Raw genomic sequence first — 20,802 nt, 5'->3', positions numbered from 1 at the left:
GCCAGGTGATTGGGAAGGCACTGGAGGCATCATGGGGCTGTCCAAGCTCACTCTGATTCCCAAACTACATGGTTTTCCTGTAGAGGAGTGCACCACAGAGCTCCACCCGCACTGTGCCCAGCTGTGGATGTCTGAGCAGGCTGCCAAGTTGCAGAGACATGTAGAGCAGTTGTCTCGGATTGAAGAGAAGTTGTGTGAGGGCATCGTGGACAGGAATGCAGTCAGCAAGGGCCTGCTTCAACTCCATGAGGAGAATGTAAACATAAATGTGAGCAGGCTGGAAGGTGAGGTGAGCCAGCTGCATAAAGCACTCCAGGAAAAGACAGAGGCTTTGGGGAAGGCAAAAAGAGCGCTGAAGAGGATGGCGAAGGAGCTGGAAGCTCAGCAAAAGAAGCAAGAGGAAGAGCAAGCTGATAGGATGAAGAAGGCAGCAGTGCTGCAGCACCAAGTGGCTCAGCTGAAAGAGGAGAACCTCTCCCTCCGCCAGCAGCTGAGCAACTTGCAGCAGGGTGGCCAAGAAGGCCAGGTGAGCGATGCCTTTGCGTGTGAGGCCGAGAGAGTAGATGAAGAGGAGAGGGGAGCACTGCCCAGATTTGTTGTGGGGGTGGTGGTGCTGCAGAAGGTTTGGGCCAGCCTTGAGACACACTGCTGCCTCTGTACGTGTGTGTCTGTGTATCTACTGTCAGCGCCCTGGGCTCATGCAGAGCATTTGACGCTGTCCCACACAACATCCTTGTCTGTAGAGTGAAGAGACCTGGCTTTCTAGGGGTGGCCCAGTGGGTGGGGAAGGAATTGTCTAGACAGACTGCAGAGCTGCGGTCAGTGGTTGGTGTCTGGGAGGCGCTGGTTATGCGCACTTGCAGCGCAGAGAGCCAGTGGCATCCTGGAGTGCACCAGGAGCAGTGTGGGCAGCAGCAGCGGGTGAAGGGGAAGGATTCTGCCAGCACAAATCAGACATGGAGCTGCTCAAGCAGCTCCAGGGGAGGACCACAAAGATGATTGGGGCTGCAGCTGTACCCCTGGGAGGACAGGCTGAGACAGTTCTTGATGTGCCTGGATAGAGACACCTTCATTAATAAGCAATGACATTTCTTGTTTCCCTAGAGAAGAGGGGGACAGCTGCCAGGACACCCTGAGCCTGCCCTCAGTCGCCTGCAGCTAACAGAAACCTCCAGTGCTTCTGCCTGTGCCTGCAGTGACCTGAAAGAAGAGCTGAAGGAAGATAGGGACAAGGTATGCAAAGTCTCTGAGGGGCAAAGCAGTAGCCTGGGGGCAGCATCTGGGTGGGCAGGAGTGAGGCAGCTATGCTCTTTGGAGCCTCACTTCTGCTCCACCACTGTCCAGCGGCCGTGGCCATGATGCCATATTGCACCCCAGGCACTCCCAGGCGTCTCTGGGCTTGGCTGTTGCCTCACAAGGTTTTTCCTCTCCGGGTGCCTGCGCTCGGCTGGTGCCGAGTTGCCTGGCAGCAGCCTTTGGGGGAAGGAAAGTCCTCTTTTGCTTGCCTGTGTCTCATCAGCCATTTGCTCTAAGAGCTGTCAGGCTTCTGAATGGCCAAGAAGGACAGGTGAGTGACAGTAGGCATCAGACCCCTGTGCCTAAGGCAGGCTGCTTTTTCCCCACTTCAGATAGGCAAATTGACCATGGAGCTGCAGCTGGAGTCCCAGGCACGCCAGCAGCTCGCAGCCAGGAATCAGGAGCTGCAGTTGGAGTCCCAGGCATGCCAGCAGCTCGTAGCCAGGAATCAGGAGCTGCAAGGGCTGCTTGTGACTCTTGAAAGGAAGCAGTGTGAGCAGAAGGCACAGGCACGGAGAAGAGAGATGAAGCTTCTGAAGAAGATTGAGCAGGTGAGTTATGTTCCCGTGGGATGTGTGTGGCTGTGGCCCCGTCTGTGAGGTGTCTTCTCTTGGGCATCTGCTTTCTTGGGCAGCCTGGTGGCTTTGGTGCCATGGAGGGAAGCTGTAAAAGGCTACCTCTTCTCTTTTAGTTGGAGGCATCTGCAGGCAATGCCCTGAAACTGCTTGAAGCCTCCAGCTCCTTAAAGATTATAAAGCTGGAGCAGAAGAGTCAAGCTCTGGAGCAGGAGCTGGAGAGGGCCCGGAGAAGGCAGAAGGAGACCGAGCGGCAACTGGCCTTTGAGAAGACAGCTAAAGAGTCCTTTATGGAGTTTTATCAGATGAGCGACAAAACCATCAGGAGCCTGCAAGTGGATTTAGAACTGTAAGGGCAAATGTTTTCTCTTTGTGCCCACACAAGACATTGGGGACAGTTCTCTTGACAACCCCTGAGGTACCAGAGCTCCTCCGGCCCATCCGGGGGATGCTGTAGCCAGTTTCTTGTCAGCATTTGCTGTAGGCCTCTCGTCTTCCCGCACGTAGGGTGGGAAAGAGGAGCTCCCTTTCTGCTGCTGCTGTCCTCCCTCTTGGGACAGACAGGCTGGAAAAGGCAGAGGGGACAGAAGAGGAGCCTGTGAGGCAAAACGTCCTCTCTCAGGTGCTGTGCTGACGGTGCATGGCCAGGCTGAGTATGCACTGGGAGGAGAGCAGGAGCCAGGGTCCTCTCCACCTTCTAGCAAAGGTCCCCCAAAGCCAGAGCACAGGTCACTCGGACGCCTAAGCAGGAAGACATGGGGGGGGGGGGGTTCAGAAGTCTCTGTTCATAAGTTTAAGAGCAAAATCTCCCACTTGGGGGACAGCTTTGTGCCTGTGTGAGCAGCAGCTGTTGTTGATGCTCCTGCCTTTTTCACAGGAGCCACAAGAGGCTGGCATGGCACTGGCAGCGGCGTCTGGAGGAGAACCCTACTCTCACACCCTGCCTGGGGCTTGCTGGGGAGCGAGGGGAAATTCCTTGGAGCATCTTCCAGTGTGATTCCTCAGTCTTCAGGTGGGTTCAGAAGTCTGGTTGGCTTTTGCCTGTGTTAGTGAAAGAGTGGGAGTCTTTGCCGTGTCGTTTGTGGCCAGGTGGAGTGGGAGCAAAGAAGCTGCCTGCTTCTCCTGATGAGGCCAAGGCAGTTCCTGTGAGGTAGAAAAGGTGTAGGGTCTAAGGGTCAGCAGATGCCATTTGGGAGTTGTGTGTGTTGTGGGCCCCCTTTGGGAACATCCCAGGTGTGGCCTGTGCAGTGGCATCCGGGCCGGCACCCAGCCTAAACCACCACACGTACCCAGCTCTTGGGACCATCGTCTCCTTTGCTAGGGTCAGCAGAGGCCCTCTGCACCCAAAACATTTGGGGTGTCACATCCAGGGTCTCTGGGGAAGCCATACCATCCAAACCCTTGAGGTGTCTCTGAAGCCAAGGCCTTTGGAGCATTTCTGCGCCCAGAGCTTTTGGGGGATCTCACACCTAGGGTCCCTGGGGCATGGTTTTACTCCATACTTTTGGGGTGTCTCACAGCCCTCAGGGTCTGTGGAGCAGATGCACATGCAGATTTTTGGGGTGTCTCACAGCCCTCAGGGTCTGTGGAGCAGATCCACATGCAGATTTTTGGGGTGTCTCACAGCCCTCAGGGTCTGTGGAGCATCTCACACGCAACACTTTTGGGGCATGTCTACATTCAGAGTCTTTGGAGCTTCTCTGCGCCCCACACTTTTGGGGTGTCTTAGAGCCTGTGCTCTGGAGCATCTTCCCCCTAGGCTGCTCTGCCCTTGGGTGCTGCACTCAAGGTGGGTCTCCAAGCCTCAGCACCAAGACCCCGAGCCACCTGCTTCCCAAGGGCTGACAAACCATCCCCTCCCTCAGCCCCTCTCCATCCCGCTCCAGCACCCCGCGAATCCCCTGGCTAGGGGTCCGCATCCCGGCGCCGGGGTGCTGGGGCGGGAGGTGAATTCCTAGGGGAGCGCTCCGAGCCAAGGCGCCCGCGGAGAGCCGGAGGGCGTCGGGCCCGAGCCGTGTGGGGCTGTGAGCTCCGGGGCGGGCTGCTGACGCTGCCGAGGAGGAAAGCAGGCAGTGTCTGTACGCTCGGTGTCATGTACTTGCTAATCCTCCCGGATTCCTCCATCGGGCTGGAGAGGGAGCAGAGGGGGGAGCTGGAGGCCAGCCGGCCGCCTCCCGGACCTCGCAGCCGCCCCGAGCGAGGCACCGACGGCCACTAGGTTGCTCCTCTCCGTCGTGCCGTCGTGTCACCACCCCCCACCCTGCCCCCCAAACCCTCATCTTGTCCTTCTGTCCCCCCTTCCTTCCCGGGTAGGACACGAGGAAACACGTCATCATGACGCTGCTGGACAGCCAGCAGTCCTACGTGGAGTCCTTGCGCACCTTGATGCAGGTAAGGTGGCAGGGCCGGGGGAGGTGACTCCCTCCCCTCCCCTTGCCTCCCCTCCCCCCGCCCCAAATGCCTCGTGGTGTGTAGCCCTCCCTTGCTTGGCCCCGTCCCCCCGTCCCCCCCAAGTCGCAGCCCTCAAGCTGTGGGTCCCCTGCCAGCACCGAGGTGGCACAGGAGTGGGTTGGGAAGGGGTGGCAGCGCGGGCTGGTGGGGGGCGGTGGGCATCAGGGTGGCAGTGGTGGCAGCAGTGGGGTGTAGGGGTCACATCTGTCCCCCCAAATGAAGCCTGGAACGTTCCTGGTGGGTTGTCACCTGGCAGGTGGTGTGTCCACAAGCCCCTTCCAGTGCTTGACGCCAGCCCCCTCCCAAAGCTCTCTTCGGCAACCTCATCTCCTGGTTGCTGATGACCCTGCCATGGTGGGAGACCCTTTACACCCCCAGTACCCATGCCCCCCCCCCCCCCCCATTCTCTGCTCAACTTTACCATCTTCAGCCATGGGCTGAGGCTTCTTCTCCAGTCCTGGGTTGTACATTGTTTTCACTAAGCTGGTTCCAAAGCTCCCCCTGGAGCAACCTGGCCCCAGGGCCCACCCCACGTTTGAGATGTTAATGAAGGTGTTTCAGGTTGATGGTGATCAGTGCCCTGGAGACTTAGGTCAGGCTTGGCTTAGGTGTGGGTTGTCCAACCACATGTCTGCAAGTGGAAACACCGAGAGGAGCAGAGCTCTGCTCTGCTCCCTAGAAAGCAGTGTCTGCAGGACATCTGCTGGGCATGGCCCTGAGGACCTCAATCCCAACCCCCAGCCAGGCTTTTCCCATGGTGGACCCAGAGATGCTCTACCAGATGTTGTTGCAGGAGGGAAGGACCCTTTGAGGCTGCTCCTAGTGCAGATGTTGGCTTGGGGGTGCAAGAGGAGCCCAGCTCTGGGGCTTATCCAGGCAGGGTTTAGGGTCTGGTGGTGCCCCTGATGATCTTGGCGTGGGTGGAGGCTGTCCCTTGGGCTGTGCCCTCCTCTGAGGTGGGACAGGAGGCTGGTTGGAGGGGACAGCCGTGCTGGGGGTCAGTGGTTCCCCACTGGAGGGACTGGGTGGGCATGAATGGAGGCCATGGTGGGCATGAATGGAAGGCCCAAACCCTTGCCCATGGGATATGTCCTGGCACGGTGCAACCAGGGGGATCTGGCTTTCTGGGGAGAGAGTCACAGGGCTCCAGATGCCCCCAGCTCCCCATCTCAGCTGGCACCAGGTGCTTGGATCCATCATGGTGTGGCCTGGTGGCGCGTAGCATGGTGGCTACCGAGGGCAAGGACTACCTTGGAGCATGATCTTCCATCCAAGCCAGATGGTACATGAGCAAGCCCTGCCTGCTCTCCCTGTGTGCTGAGGTGGAAGCTGTCTCTGTGCTCTTCTTGCCCATCTGCTCCTTGCTCCCCTAGTTTCATAGTGGGTGGGATGTGTGGCACAGCCCAGCCCTTCTCCTGATGGAGGAGCTGGGCCACCGTAGGGCAGGTGAAGTGGGTTAGGGGCCTCAGGAAGGGTTTGGCTCTTCTGACTTGGGTCTCCATGAGATATCTACCATCAGCTTGAGCAACCTCATCCTTGGGGTGGAGGTTTGCCAGCTTGGATGGAGATGTTTGAAGCCACTCCAGGTGGGTCCTGTCCTCACTGATCATCTCCATGATCCTTCCAGCATCCTTGAAGGGCACTGGCATCTCGTACAGGTCAGGCTGGGGAGGTGTCAAGGAGGTTCAGAAGACTTTCCCCATCCTGCATTCCTTGCAGATTGCTGAGGGCACCATCCCTGCCCTTCCCATGGGAAAGAGCTTTCCCAGCAGAGCTTCCCACCCAGCCTTGCAGAGGACCTGCTTTTCCTGCTAGCTCTGAGCCGTTGCCCAAGAGAGGCTGCTGGGTGAAGTGGTCCAGGGTTTGATCCACAGCATCTACCCTGCTGGATCCAAACATCCTAAATCCCACCAGGAATGCACCAGATGTGGCCCCCAAGGTCGTGCTGCCATGACTTCCCAGCTGGGTCAGGCTGTGCTGAGGGCTCCAGAGCTGCACACAGCACTCCAGGTGAGGTCTCCCCGGAGCAGAGCAAAGTGGCAGAATCACCTCTCTGGCTCTGCTGCCACCGCTGCTTTGGATGCAGCCCAGGCTGCCCTTGGCCTTCTGTGCTGCAAGCTCACACTGCCTGCTCCTGGCCAGCTTCTCCCCCGCCAGCACCTCCAGGTCCTTTCCCTCAGGGCTGCTTTCTCTGCCCTCCTCCCCCAGTCTGTATTGCTAGTGAGGATTGTTCCAGCCCAGGGGCAGAGCCCTGCACTTGCTCTTGTGGAACCTCCTGAGGTTCACCTGGGCTTCACCTCTCCAGCCTGTCCAGGCCCCTCTGGATGCCATCCTGTCCCTCTGGTGGATCCACAGCCCCACTCAGCTTGGTGCCACCTGCACACTGCTGATGGTGCCTCAATCTCCCTCTCTCTGTCATTGCTAAAAAAATTGAAAGAGCACAGGTCCCAGTACAGACCCCTGAGGGACACCACTTGGCACTGATGATCTAAGTCCAACCCCTCTGCCATGGGCAGGGACATCTTCCAGTAGATCAGGCTCTGCAAAGCACCATCCAACCTCTCCTTGAACACTTGCAGTGATACATTGGAGGCATCCATGCAAGGTGATGATGATCTCTCAGGAGCTGGTGGCCCCTTGGGAGGTTACAAAGACCACGCTGGTGGTGGCCAAAGCTGCAAGGCTGGTTTCTTTGGCAAACCTCTCCTGCATGGAGCTGGTTTCCATCCCCAGCAGCCAGGGCAGCACAGTTGGGGCTTGCTTGGGGGTGCCATGGCATCGCTGATGGGGAGGAGTAACAGCAGGCACCAGGAGAGGTTAGAGGCTGCCCTGCTGGAGAGCAGCTCCATGGAGAAAGACCTTGGAGTGCTGGTGGGCAGCAAGTGCTGCAGGGGACAGCAATGTGCCCTTGTGGCCAAGAGAGCCAATGGGATCCTCGGGTGCAGCAAGAGAAGTGTGGCCAGCAGGGCCAGGGAGGTTCTTCTGCTCTTCTGCTCTGCCCTGGGGAGACCACAGCTGCAATCCTGTGTCCAGTTCTGGGCTCCCCAGTGCAAGAGAGACAGAGAGCTGATGGAGAGAATCCAACAGAGAGCCACAAGGGCACTTGAGCAGGGATGGATGGGTGTAAGAATGGAGAGATGGATGGATGGGAGGATGGATGGATGGATGGAAGGAAGGATGGACAGAAGAATGGAATGATGGATGGATGGATGGGTGGGTGGGTGGATGGATGGAAGGATGGACAGAAGAATGGAATGATGGATGGATGCATGGATGGATGCATGGATGGATAGACAAGATAGAAGAGTGGATGGGTTGGTGGGTGGATGGATGGATGGATGGATGGATGGATGGATGGATGGATGGATGGACAGAAGGATGGACAGGTGGATGGATGCCAGAAGGATGTGGACAATATAAAATTCCCCAAGTGTGGGGGAAGACAAGATGAGTTTGGGAGCAGTCAGGGAAGAACCTAGAGGTACCCTGGGTTGGGGGTGGATAGGGAGGCTCCAGGTGAAACCTGTGGAAGTCCTACTGTGCCCATGCCGGATGTTGCCATGGCCTTGATGCTTCCCTGTGAGTGGAGCTCTGTGACTTTGCCTTTGTGGCCATGGCACCCATGTCCCCATCCTACTTCAGGCCAAAGCCACGCCTGGGGAAAGTGAGGCTGGGTTGCACTTCCAGTAGTGGCAGGGGCTGGGTACTAACCCCTTAGTGCCTCCTGCTGCTCTGCAGAAGGCAGTGGGTGGGAAGAAGGAGAGCTCCTTCTTCCTCTTCACCGACCTGCTGGTCTGCACCCCGCTGAAGCGCAAGGCGGGGTCCCTGCGCCGCAGCTCCATGAGCCTGTGAGTGCCACCTGGGGGAGGGAGGGCACCCACCAGCTCCTTAGGGTGGTCCTCACCGCTTGGGATGGACTTTGAAGGCGTTTGGGATGTGAGTGCAGCTCAGCCAAGCCTCCCTCTGCTTCCCAGGCACACGTCGGCCAGCGTGATCGACACCGCCAGCAAGGACAAACCGCTCTGGAAGCTGCCCCTGGAGGAAGTGGGACATTGTCAAAGGTCTGCCCCTGCCTGCTGGAGTGTCCCATCCCAGCATAAACCCAGTGCTCAGAGATCACCAACCCCAATGCCAGAGGAGGATTGGGGCAGCCTCTGAAGGATGCCTGGGGATGGATGAGGGCAGTGTCGTGTGGTGGCCATGACGCTGGCCCCTGCCACCCTTACCAGGATGTCCTCTGGCAGAGAGAGAGAACCTCTGAAAGGGCTGAAGGCCACGAGTGTGCACTCAGACCCCCAAGATCCCACCAGCCTGAAAGCCAAAGTGGGGTTGGACAGCTTCTGAAGGATGCAGGGGGATGGATGGGGTCATAACCAGGCATGTGGCTGGTTGTAGCCCATCCCTGAGACCTGAAATGTTGTCCCCCTCCTCAGAGCCTGCATGATGTGATCAAGGACCAGATGGCTGCCATATATCGGGAGCTGGAGGAGAAGCAAACTCTGTCCTTCACCATGACCTTCCCCCCAGTGAGGTGGAGCTCAGCACCACCAAATCTGATGGCACTGAGGCCATTGTCTTCGGGTTTCCCAAGCCTGATGCCCAGCTCAGCTCGGAGCAAGTCTTTGAGGGTGCCAGGGAGAAGCTGGGTAAGAGCAGGGACCGGGGGAGTGGATGTGGCAGTGGGCTCAGCATCACAAGCCAGGATAGGCAGGCCTCCATCCATCTCACAGTTTCACAGTTTCATTCAGGGTTGGAAGGGACCACAAGGATCATCTAGTTCCAACCCCCCTGCCATGGGCAGGGACACCCCACACTAGATCAGGCTGGACAGAGCCTCATCCAGCCTGCTCTTAAACACCCCCAGGGACGGGGCCTCGACCACCTCCCTGGACAACCCATTCCAGGGTTTCACCACTCTCATGGTGAAGAACCTCCTCCTCACATCCAGCCTGAATCTCCCCACCTCCAGCTTCATTCCATTCCCCCTAGTCCTATCACTACCTGATATCCTGAGAAGTCCTTCCCCAGCCTTCCTGTAGGCCCCCTTCAGATACTGGAAGGCGACAATGAGGTCACCTCGGAGCCTTCTCTTCTGCAGACTGTACAGCCCCAACTCCTTCAGTCTGTCCTCATAGGAGAGGTGCTCCAGCCCTCTGATCATCCTCGTGGCCCTTCTCTGGACACCTTCCAGCACCTCCACATCCCTCTTGTAATAGGGGCTCCAGAACTGGACACAGTACTCCAGGTGGGGTCTCACCAGGGCTGAGTAGAGGGGGAGGATCACCTCCCTCGACCTGCTAGCCACACTTCTCCTGATGCAGCCCAGGATCTGATTGGCTTTGCGGGCTGCAAGTGCACACTGAGAGCTCATGTTGAGCTTTTTGTCCACCAGCACCCCCAAATCTCTCTCCTCAGGGCTATCCTCCAGCCAGTCACTGCCCAGCCTGTATTTGTGCCTGGGATTGCCTCGACCCAGATGCAGGACCCTGCACTTGCTCTTATTGAACTTCATGAGGTTGGCCTGTGCCCACCTCTCATTTCCTCATTCTCCAAAGTAGTTTTTTTTCCCATCTTCCAGCAAAAACTGCCTGGACCCAGAGTTCCTCAAGGCCATCCCCACCATGAAGATGAGGAGCGGGATGCAGGTACTTGGTGCTGATGCCTGGGTTCAAGCATCCTACAGGACCTGCAAGTCCCTCCTGAAGGTGGTCAAGGCCAGGATGGTTGAGTCCTTGAGCCACCTTAGAACCTCAATAGAGGAGAGATGTGGAGGTGCAGGAGCCAGTGCAGAGGAGGGCAGGGAAGCTGGGGAAGGGCCTGGTGAACTAATGTGATGGAGATGGACTGAGGGAGCTGTGGATGGTTAGTTTGGAGAAGAGGAGGCAGAGGAGGAACCTCACTGCTCTTCACAGCTCCCTGAAAGGACATTGTGGAGAGGCTGGGGGTGGTTTCTTAGAGGAAATGAAGTGATAGAACCAAGAGGGAATGGATCGGATAGGATAGGATAGAATGGAATAGGATGGAATAGAACGGAGTAGAATAGACCAGGTTGGAAAAGACCTTTGAGGTCTTGAAGTGATCGTGTCCAGAGAAGGGGTTGAAAGCTGGTGAGGGGTTTGGGGCACCAGCCCTATGAGGAGACTCTGAGGGAGCTGGGGTTGATTAGCCTGGAGAAGAGGAGGCTCTGAGGAGCCCCTTATTGCTGTCCAGAACTACCCGAATGGAGATTATAGGCAGGTGGGCATTGGTGTCTTGTCCCAGGTAACCAGCACCAGGATAGCAGCGCAAGAAGCAATCCCTGTCCTGCAGCATGGCCTTCCCCCTACAAGGTGGAGCTCAGCACCACCAAATCTGATGGCATCCAGTCCTTCCCCTTCCAGTTCCCCAAGCCCAATGCCCTGCTCAGCTCGGAGAAGCCTTTGAGGATGCCAAAAAGAAGCTGGGTAAGAGCAGATACTGGGGGAGTGGATGTGGCAGTGGGCTCAGCATCACAAGCCAGGCTAGGCAGGCCTCCATCCATCTCACTTCCTCATTCTCCAATGTGTTTTTTTTTCCCATCTTCCAGCAAAAACTGCCTGGACCCAGAGTTCCTCAAGGCCATCCCCACCATGAAGATGAGGAGCGGGATGCAGGCACTTGGTGCTGGTGCTTGGGTTCAAGCATCCTACAGGACCTGTAAGTCCCTCCTGGAGGTGTTCAAGGCCAGGTTGGTTGAGGCCTTGAGCCACATAGGCACCTCAATGGAGGAGAGATGTGGAGGTGCAGGAGCCAGTGCAGAGGAGGGCAGGGAAGCTGGGGAAGGGCTTGGAGAACAAATCTGGTGGGGATCGACTGAGGGAGCTGTGGATGGTTAGTTTGGAGAAGAGGAGGCAGAGGGGGAACCTCACTGCTCTTCACAGCTCCCTGAAAGGACACTGTGGAGAGCTTGGGGGTGGTCTCTTCTCACAGGTTATGAACTGATAGAACCAAGAGTGAATGAATAGCATAGAGTAGAGTAGTCTAGACTAGACTAGACTAGAATAGAGCTAACTAGGTTGGCAAGGACCTTTGAGATCATGAAGTCACCGTGTCCAGAGGAGGGCAAGAAATCTGGTGAGGGTTTTGGAACACCAGCTCTGTGAGGAGAATCTGAGGGAGCTGGGGTTGATTAGCTGAGAGAAGAGGAGGTTCAGAGGAGCCCCTTATTGCTGTCTAGAACTGCCCGAATTTGGGTTGTAACCAGGTGGGGGCTGGTGTCTTGTCCCAGGTAACCAGCACCAGGATAGCATCATAAGAGCCAATCTCTGTCCTTCAGCATTGCCTTCCCCCAAAAAGTGAACCTTAGCACTACCTAAGCTATTGGGACCCACTCCTTCCCCTTCGAGTTCCCCAAGCCCAATGCCCTGCTCAGCTCGGAGAAGGCTTTGAGGATGCCAAGAAGAAGCTGGGTAAGAGCAGGGACCGGGGGAGTGGATGTGGCAGTGGGCTCAGCATCACAAGCCAGAATAGGCAAGGCCTCCATCCCTCCAGCACCATAGAGCACCAGCTCTATGAGGAGACTCTGAGGGAGCTGGGGTTGATTAGCCTGGAGAAGAGGAGGCTCAGAGGAGCCCCTTATTGCTGTTCAGAACTACCCGAAGGGAGATTATAGCCAGGTGGGCATTGGTGTCTTGTCCCAGGTAACCAGCACCAGGATAGCAGCACAAGATGCAATCCCTGTCCTTCAGCATGGCCTTCCCCCAACCAGGTGCATCTCAGCTCTACCTAAGCTGTTGGCACCCACTCCTTCCCCTTCGAGTTCCCCAAGCCCAATGCCCTGCTCAGCTCGGAGAAGCCTTTGCGGATGCCAAGAAGAAGCTGGGTAAGAGCAGGGGCCAGGGGAGTGGATGTGGCAGTGGGCTCAGCATCACAAGCCAGGCTAGGCAGGCCTCCATCCATCTCATTTCCTCATTCTCCAAAGTTGTTTTTTTCCCAGCTTCCAGCAAAAACTGCCTGGACCCAGAGTTCCTCAAGGCCATCCCCACCATGAAGATGAGGAGCGGGATGCAGGTACTTTGTGCTGGTGCTTGGGTTCAAGCATCCTACAGGACCTGCAAGTCCCTCCCTTGAGGTGGTCAAGGCCAGGATGGTTGAGGCCTTGAGCCACCTTAGAACCTCAATAGAGGAGAGATGTGGAGGTTCAGGAGCCAGTGCAGAGGAGGGCAGGGAAGCTGGGGAAGGGCCTGGTGAACTAATGTGATGGAGATGGACTGAGGGAGCTGTGGATGGTTAGTTTGGAGAAGAGGAGGCAGAGGGGGAACCTCACTGCACTTCCCAGCTCCCTGAAAGGACGTTGTGGAGAGGCTGGGGGTTGTCTCCTCTCACAGATGATGTAGTGATAGTACAAAGAGGGAATTAATAGAATAGAATAGAATAGAATAGAATAGAATAGAATAGAATAGAATAGAATAGAATAGAATAGAATGGTTTAGACTAGACTAGACTTGACTAACTAGAATGAATGGGAACTACCTGGGAGGTAGTACTGAATGGGAGGGAATGAACGGAGCAGAGCAGAATAGAATAGAATAGCATGGAACACAACAGAATAGAAAAGAATAGAATGGAAGACAACAGAATAGAAAAGAATAGACTAGACTAGAAGTAACCAGGTTGGAAAAGACCTTTGAGATCTTGAAGTCACTGTGTGCAGAGAAGGGCAGGAAAGCTGGTGAGGGGTTTGGAGCACCAGCCCTGTGAGGAGAATTTGAGGGAGCTGGAGTTGATTAGCCTGGAGAAGAGGAGGCTCAGAGGAAACCCTTATTGCTGTCTTGACCTGCCTGAAGGGAGGTTGTAAGCAAGTGGGCATTGGTGTCTTCTCTCAGGTAACCAGCACCAGGATAGCAGCACAGAAAGCAATCCCTTTCCTTCAGCATGGCCTTCCCCCTACAAGGTGGAGCTCAGCACCACCAAATCTGATGGCAGCCAGTCCTTCCCCTTCCAGTTCTCCAATGCGATGCCAGGCTCTGCTTTGAGCAAGCCTTTGAGGATGCCAGGAAGAAGCTGGGTAAGAGCAGGGGCCGGGGGAGTGGATGTGGCAGTGGGCTCAGCATCACAAGCCAGGCTAGGCAGGCCTCCATCCATCTCACTTCCTCATCCTCCAAAGTTGTTTTTTTCCCAGCTTCCAGCAAAATCTGCCTGGACCCAGAGTTCCTCAAGGCCATCCCCACCATGAAGATGAGGAGCGGGATGCAGGTACTTTGTGCTGGTGCTTGGGTTCAAGCATCCTACAGGACCTGCAAGTCCCTCCTGGAGGTGGTCAAGGCCAGGATGGTTGAGGCCTTGAGCCACCTTAGAACCTCAATAGAGGAGAGATGTGGAGGTTCAGGAGCCGGTGTAGAGGAGGGCAGGGAAGCTGGGGAAGGGCCTGGTGAACTAATGTGATGGAGATGGACTGAGGGAGCTGTGGATGGTTAGTTTGGAGAAGAGGAGGCAGAGGAGGAACCTCACTGCTCTTCACAGCTCCCTGAAAGGACATTGTGGAGAGGCTGGGGGTGGTTTCTTAGAGGAAATGAAGTGATAGAACCAAGAGGGAATGGATCGGATAGGATAGGATAGAATGGAATAGGATGGAATAGAACGGAGTAGAATAGACCAGGTTGGAAAAGACCTTTGAGATCTTGAAGTGATCGTGTCCAGAGAAGGGGTTGAAAGCTGGTGAGGGGTTTGGGGCACCAGCCCTGTGAGGAGACTCTGAGAGAGCTGGGGTTGATTAGCCTGGAGAAGAGGAGGCTCTGAGGAGCCCCTTATTGCTGTCCAGAACTACCCGAATGGAGATTATAGGCAGGTGGGCATTGGTGTCTTGTCCCAGGTAACCAGCACCAGGATAGCAGCGCAAGAAGCAATCCCTGTCCTGCAGCATGGCCTTCCCCCTACAAGGTGGAGCTCAGCACCACCAAATCTGATGGCATCCAGTCCTTCCCCTTCCAGTTCCCCAAGCCCAATGCCCTGCTCAGCTCGGAGAAGCCTTTGAGGATGCCAAAAAGAAGCTGGGTAAGAGCAGGGGCCGGGGGAGTGGATGTGGCAGTAGGCTCAGCATCACAAGCCAGGCTAGGCAGGCCTCCATCCATCTCACTTCCTCATTCTCCAATGTGTTTTTTTTTCCCATCTTCCAGCAAAAACTGCCTGGACCCAGAGTTCCTCAAGGCCATCCCCACCATGAAGATGAGGAGCGGGATGCAGGCACTTGGTGCTGGTGCTTGGATTCAAGCATCCTACAGGACCTGTAAGTCCCTCCTGGAGGTGGTCAAGGCCAGGTTGGTTGAGGCCTTGAGCCACATAGGCACCTCAATGGAGGAGAGATGTGGAGGTGCAGGAGCCAGTGCAGAGGAGGGCAGGGAAGCTGGGGAAGGGCCTGGAGAACAAATCTGGTGGGGATCGACTGAAAGAGCTGTGGATGGTTAGTTTGGAGAAGAGGAGGCAGAGGAGGAACCTCACTGCTCTTCACAGCTCCCTGAAAGGACACTGTGGAGAGCTTGGGGGTGGTCTCTTCTCACAGGTTATGAACTGATAGAACCAAGAGTGAATGAATAGCATAGAGCAGAGTAGTCTAGACTAGACTAGACTAGAATAGAGCTAACTAGGTTGGCAAGGACCTTTGAGATCATGAAGTCACCGTGTCCAGAGGAGGGCAAGAAATCTGGTGAGGGGTTTGGAACACCAGCTCTATGAGGAGAATCTGAGGGAGCTGGGGTTGATTAGCTGAGAGAAGAGGAGGTTCAGAGGAGCCCCTTATTGCTGTCTAGAACTGCCCAAATTTGGGTTGTAACCAGGTGGGGGCTGGTGTCTCGTCCCAGGTAACCAGCACCAGGATAGCAGCATAAGAGCCAATCTCTGTCCTTCAGCATTGCCTTCCCCCAAAAAGTGAACCTTAGCACTACCTAAGCTATTGGGACCCACTCCTTCCCCTTCGAGTTCCCCAAGCCCAATGGCCTGCTCAGCTCGGAGAAGGCTTTGAGGATGCCAAGAAGAAGCTGGGTAAGAGCAGGGACCGGGGGAGTGGATGTGGCAGTGGGCTCAGCATCACAAGCCAGAATAGGCAAGGCCTCCATCCCTCCAGCACCATAGAGCAGCAGCTCTATGAGGAGACTCTGAGGGAGCTGGGGTTGATTAGCCTGGAGAAGAGGAGGCTCAGAGGAGCCCCTTATTGCTGTTCAGAACTACCCGAAGGGAGATTATAGCCAGGTGGGCATTGGTGTCTTGTCCCAGGTAATCAGCACCAGGATAGCAGCACAAGATGCAATCCCTGTACTTCAGCATGGCCTTCCCCCAACCAGGTGCATCTCAGCTCTACCTAAGCTGTTGGCACCCACTCCTTCCCCTTCGAGTTCCCCAAGCCCAATGCCCTGCTCAGCTCGGAGAAGCCTTTGCGGATGCCAAGAAGAAGCTGGGTAAGAGCAGGGACCGGGGGAGTGGATGTGGCAGTGGGCTCAGCATCACAAGCCAGGCTAGGCAGGCCTCCATCCATCTCATTTCCTCATTCTCCAAAGTTGTTTTTTTCCCAGCTTCCAGCAAAAACTGCCTGGACCCAGAGTTCCTCAAGGCCATCCCCACCATGAAGATGAGGAGCGGGATGCAGGTACTTTGTGCTGGTGCTTGGGTTCAAGCATCCTACAGGACCTGCAAGTCCCTCCCTTGAGGTGGTCAAGGCCAGGATGGTTGAGGCCTTGAGCCACCTTAGAACCTCAATAGAGGAGAGATGTGGAGGTTCAGGAGCCGGTGCAGAGGAGGGCAGGGAAGCTGGGGAAGGGCCTGGTGAACTAATGTGATGGAGATGGACTGAGGGAGCTGTGGATGGTTAGTTTGGAGAAGAGGAGGCAGAGGGGGAACCTCACTGCACTTCCCAGCTCCCTGAAAGGACGTTGTGGAGAGGCTGGGGGTTGTCTCCTCTCACAGATGATGTAGTGATAGTACAAAGAGGGAATGAATAGAAGAGAATATTATAGAATAGAATAGAATAGAATAGAATATTATAGAATAGAATAGAATAGAATAGAATAGAATAGAATAGAATAGAATAGAATGGTTTAGACTAGACTAGACTTGACTAACTAGAATGAATGGGAACTACCTGGGAGGTAGTACTGAATGGGAGGGAATGAACGGAGCAGAGCAGAATAGAATAGAATAGCATGGAACACAACAGAATAGAAAAGAATAGACTAGACTAGAAGTAACCAGGTTGGAAAAGACCTTTGAGATCTTGAAGTCACTGTGTGCAGAGAAGGGCAGGAAAGCTGGTGAGGGGTTTGGAGCACCAGCTCTATGAGGAAAATTTGAGGAAGCTGGAGTTGATTAGCCTGGAGAAGAGGAGGCTCAGAGGAATCCCTGATAGACCCGAGAGGGAATGGATAGAATAGAATAGGATAGGTTAGAATAGGATAGAATAGAATAGAATAGAATAGAATAGAATAGAATAGAATAGAATAGAATAGAATAGACCAGACCAGGTTGGAAAAGACCTTTGAGATCTTGAAGTCACTGTGTGCAGAGAAGGGCAGGAAAGCTGGTGAGGGGTTTGGAGCACCAGCCCTGTGAGGAGAATTTGAGGGAGCTGGAGTTGATTAGCCTGGAGAAGAGGAGGCTCAGAGGAAACCCTTATTGCTGTCTTGACCTGCCTGAAGGGAGGTTGTAAGCAAGTGGGCATTGGTGTCTTCTCTCAGGTAACCAGCACCAGGATAGCAGCACAGAAAGCAATCCCTTTCCTTCAGCATGGCCTTCCCCCTAAAAGGTGGAGCTCAGCACCACCAAATCTGATGGCAGCCAGTCCTTCCCCTTCCAGTTCTCCAATGCGATGCCAGGCTCTGCTTTGAGCAAGCCTTTGAGGATGCCAGGAAGAAGCTGGGTAAGAGCAGGGGCCGGGGGAGTGGATGTGGCAGTGGGCTCAGCATCACAAGCCAGGCTAGGCAGGCCTCCATCCATCTCACTTCCTCATCCTCCAAAGTTGTTTTTTTCCCAGCTTCCAGCAAAATCTGCCTGGACCCAGAGTTCCTCAAGGCCATCCCCACCATGAAGATGAGGAGCGGGATGCAGGTACTTTGTGCTGGTGCTTGGGTTCAAGCATCCTACAGGACCTGCAAGTCCCTCCTGGAGGTGGTCAAGGCCAGGATGGTTGAGGCCTTGAGCCACCTTAGAACCTCAATAGAGGAGAGATGTGGAGGTTCAGGAGCCGGTGCAGAGGAGGGCAGGGAAGCTGGGGAAGGGCCTGGTGAACTAATGTGATGGAGATGGACTGAGGGAGCTGTGGATGGTTAGTTTGGAGAAGAGGAGGCAGAGGAGGAACCTCACTGCTCTTCACAGCTCCCTGAAAGGACATTGTGGAGAGGCTGGGGGTGGTTTCTTAGAGGAAATGAAGTGATAGAACCAAGAGGGAATGGATCGGATAGGATAGGATAGAATGGAATAGGATGGAATAGAACGGAGTAGAATAGACCAGGTTGGAAAAGACCTTTGAGATCTTGAAGTGATCGTGTCCAGAGAAGGGGTTGAAAGCTGGTGAGGGGTTTGGGGCACCAGCCCTGTGAGGAGACTCTGAGAGAGCTGGGGTTGATTAGCCTGGAGAAGAGGAGGCTCTGAGGAGCCCCTTATTGCTGTCCAGAACTACCCGAATGGAGATTATAGGCAGGTGGGCATTGGTGTCTTGTCCCAGGTAACCAGCACCAGGATAGCAGCGCAAGAAGCAATCCCTGTCCTGCAGCATGGCCTTCCCCCTACAAGGTGGAGCTCAGCACCACCAAATCTGATGGCATCCAGTCCTTCCCCTTCCAGTTCCCCAAGCCCAATGCCCTGCTCAGCTCGGAGAAGCCTTTGAGGATGCCAAAAAGAAGCTGGGTAAGAGCAGGTACTGGGGGAGTGGATGTGGCAGTAGGCTCAGCATCACAAGCCAGGCTAGGCAGGCCTCCATCCATCTCACTTCCTCATTCTCCAATGTGTTTTTTTTTCCCATCTTCCAGCAAAAACTGCCTGGACCCAGAGTTCCTCAAGGCCATCCCCACCATGAAGATGAGGAGCGGGATGCAGGCACTTGGTGCTGGTGCTTGGATTCAAGCATCCTACAGGACCTGTAAGTCCCTCCTGGAGGTGGTCAAGGCCAGGTTGGTTGAGGCCTTGAGCCACATAGGCACCTCAATGGAGGAGAGATGTGGAGGTGCAGGAGCCAGTGCAGAGGAGGGCAGGAAAGCTGGGGAAGGGCCTGGAGAACAAATCTGGTGGGGATCGACTGAAAGAGCTGTGGATGGTTAGTTTGGAGAAGAGGAGGCAGAGGAGGAACCTCACTGCTCTTCACAGCTCCCTGAAAGGACACTGTGGAGAGCTTGGGGGTGGTCTCTTCTCACAGGTTATGAACTGATAGAACCAAGAGTGAATGAATAGCATAGAGCAGAGTAGTCTAGACTAGACTAGACTAGAATAGAGCTAACTAGGTTGGCAAGGACCTTTGAGATCATGAAGTCACCGTGTCCAGAGGAGGGCAAGAAATCTGGTGAGGGGTTTGGAACACCAGCTCTATGAGGAGAATCTGAGGGAGCTGGGGTTGATTAGCGGAGAGAAGAGGAGGTTCAGAGGAGCCCCTTATTGCTGTCTAGAACTGCCCGAATTTGGGTTGTAACCAGGTGGGGGCTGGTGTCTCGTCCCAGGTAACCAGCACCAGGATAGCAGCATAAGAGCCAATCTCTGTCCTTCAGCATTGCCTTCCCCCAAAAAGTGAACCTTAGCACTACCTAAGCTATTGGGACCCACTCCTTCCCCTTCGAGTTCCCCAAGCCCAATGCCCTGCTCAGCTCGGAGAAGGCTTTGAGGATGCCAAGAAGAAGCTGGGTAAGAGCAGGGACCGGGGGAGTGGATGTGGCAGTGGGCTCAGCATCACAAGCCAGAATAGGCAAGGCCTCCATCCCTCCAGCACCATAGAGCAGCAGCTCTATGAGGAGACTCTGAGGGAGCTGGGGTTGATTAGCCTGGAGAAGAGGAGGCTCAGAGGAGCCCCTTATTGCTGTTCAGAACTACCCGAAGGGAGATTATAGCCAGGTGGGCATTGGTGTCTTGTCCCAGGTAATCAGCACCAGGATAGCAGCACAAGATGCAATCCCTGTACTTCAGCATGGCCTTCCCCCAACCAGGTGCATCTCAGCTCTACCTAAGCTGTTGGCACCCACTCCTTCCCCTTCGAGTTCCCCAAGCCCAATGCCCTGCTCAGCTCGGAGAAGCCTTTGCGGATGCCAAGAAGAAGCTGGGTAAGAGCAGGGGCCGGGGGAGTGGATGTGGCAGTGGGCTCAGCATCACAAGCCTGGCTAGGCAGGCCTCCATCCATCTCATTTCCTCATTCTCCAAAGTTGTTTTTTTCCCAGCTTCCAGCAAAAACTGCCTGGACCCAGAGTTCCTCAAGGCCATCCCCACCATGAAGATGAGGAGCGGGATGCAGGTACTTTGTGCTGGTGCTTGGGTTCAAGCATCCTACAGGACCTGCAAGTCCCTCCCTTGAGGTGGTCAAGGCCAGGATGGTTGAGGCCTTGAGCCACCTTAGAACCTCAATAGAGGAGAGATGTGGAGGTTCAGGAGCCGGTGCAGAGGAGGGCAGGGAAGCTGGGGAAGGGCCTGGTGAACTAATGTGATGGAGATGGACTGAGGGAGCTGTGGATGGTTAGTTTGGAGAAGAGGAGGCAGAGGGGGAACCTCACTGCACTTCCCAGCTCCCTGAAAGGACGTTGTGGAGAGGCTGGGGGTTGTCTCCTCTCACAGATGATGTAGTGATAGTACAAAGAGGGAATGAATAGAAGAGAATATTATAGAATAGAATAGAATAGAATAGAATAGAATAGAATAGAATAGAATAGAATAGAATAGAATAGAATAGAATAGAATAGAATAGAATGGTTTAGACTAGACTAGACTTGACTAACTAGAATGAATGGGAACTACCTGGGAGGTAGTACTGAATGGGAGGGAATGAACGGAGCAGAGCAGAATAGAATAGAATAGCATGGAACACAACAGAATAGAAAAGAATAGACTAGACTAGAAGTAACCAGGTTGGAAAAGACCTTTGAGATCTTGAAGTCACTGTGTGCAGAGAAGGGCAGGAAAGCTGGTGAGGGGTTTGGAGCACCAGCTCTATGAGGAAAATTTGAGGAAGCTGGAGTTGATTAGCCTGGAGAAGAGGAGGCTCAGAGGAATCCCTGATAGACCCGAGAGGGAATGGATAGAATAGAATAGGATAGGTTAGAATAGGATAGAATAGAATAGAATAGAATAGAATAGAATAGAATAGAATAGAATAGAATAGAATAGAATAGAATAGAATAGACCAGACCAGGTTGGAAAAGACCTTTGAGATCTTGAAGTCACTGTGTGCAGAGAAGGGCAGGAAAGCTGGTGAGGGGTTTGGAGCACCAGCCCTGTGAGGAGAATTTGAGGGAGCTGGAGTTGATTAGCCTGGAGAAGAGGAGGCTCAGAGGAAACCCTTATTGCT

The 20,802-nt window shown here is 54.8% G+C and overlaps 1 protein-coding gene across 2 annotated transcripts; it reads left to right on the top strand.

The window, feature by feature from the left end:
- Window positions 1-13,482, top strand: LOC137457914 (centrosomal protein of 131 kDa-like). 2 transcript variants are annotated; one of them, XM_068169664.1, is made up of 9 exons: window positions 1-526; window positions 1,105-1,233; window positions 1,629-1,847; window positions 1,988-2,220; window positions 2,749-2,883; window positions 4,185-4,262; window positions 8,297-8,383; window positions 8,756-8,968; window positions 13,469-13,482. In XM_068169664.1, the coding sequence occupies exons 1-6, from the start codon at window positions 32-34 to the stop codon at window positions 4,207-4,209; spliced, it is 1,236 nt and encodes a 411-aa protein (XP_068025765.1). In that variant the 5' UTR covers window positions 1-31; the 3' UTR covers window positions 4,210-4,262; window positions 8,297-8,383; window positions 8,756-8,968; window positions 13,469-13,482. The 2 variants fall into 2 exon arrangements, with proteins under 2 accessions (XP_068025765.1, XP_068025766.1); XM_068169665.1 differs by lacking the exon at window positions 13,469-13,482 and adding an exon at window positions 12,277-12,325.
- The last annotated feature ends 7,320 nt before the right edge of the window (window positions 13,483-20,802 follow it).

This window comes from Melanerpes formicivorus, unplaced genomic scaffold (genome assembly GCF_026170545.1).
Source record: "Melanerpes formicivorus ecotype bairdi unplaced genomic scaffold, bMelFor1.0.p_v2 SCAF_209, whole genome shotgun sequence".
NCBI lineage: Eukaryota > Metazoa > Chordata > Aves > Piciformes > Picidae > Melanerpes > Melanerpes formicivorus.
This window is presented reverse-complemented; position numbering and strand designations above follow the sequence as displayed.

Excerpts from the sequence above, each read along its gene's own strand:
- LOC137457914 (XM_068169664.1), top strand. The coding sequence starts at position 32 with ATGGGGCTGTCCAAGCTCACTCTGATTCCCAAACTACATGGTTTTCCT. Across the intron at positions 527-1,104 it reads AGGGTGGCCAAGAAGGCCAG|AGAAGAGGGGGACAGCTGCC; the intron begins GTGAGCGATGCC and ends TTGTTTCCCTAG. Across the intron at positions 2,221-2,748 it reads CTGCAAGTGGATTTAGAACT|GAGCCACAAGAGGCTGGCAT; the intron begins GTAAGGGCAAAT and ends CCTTTTTCACAG.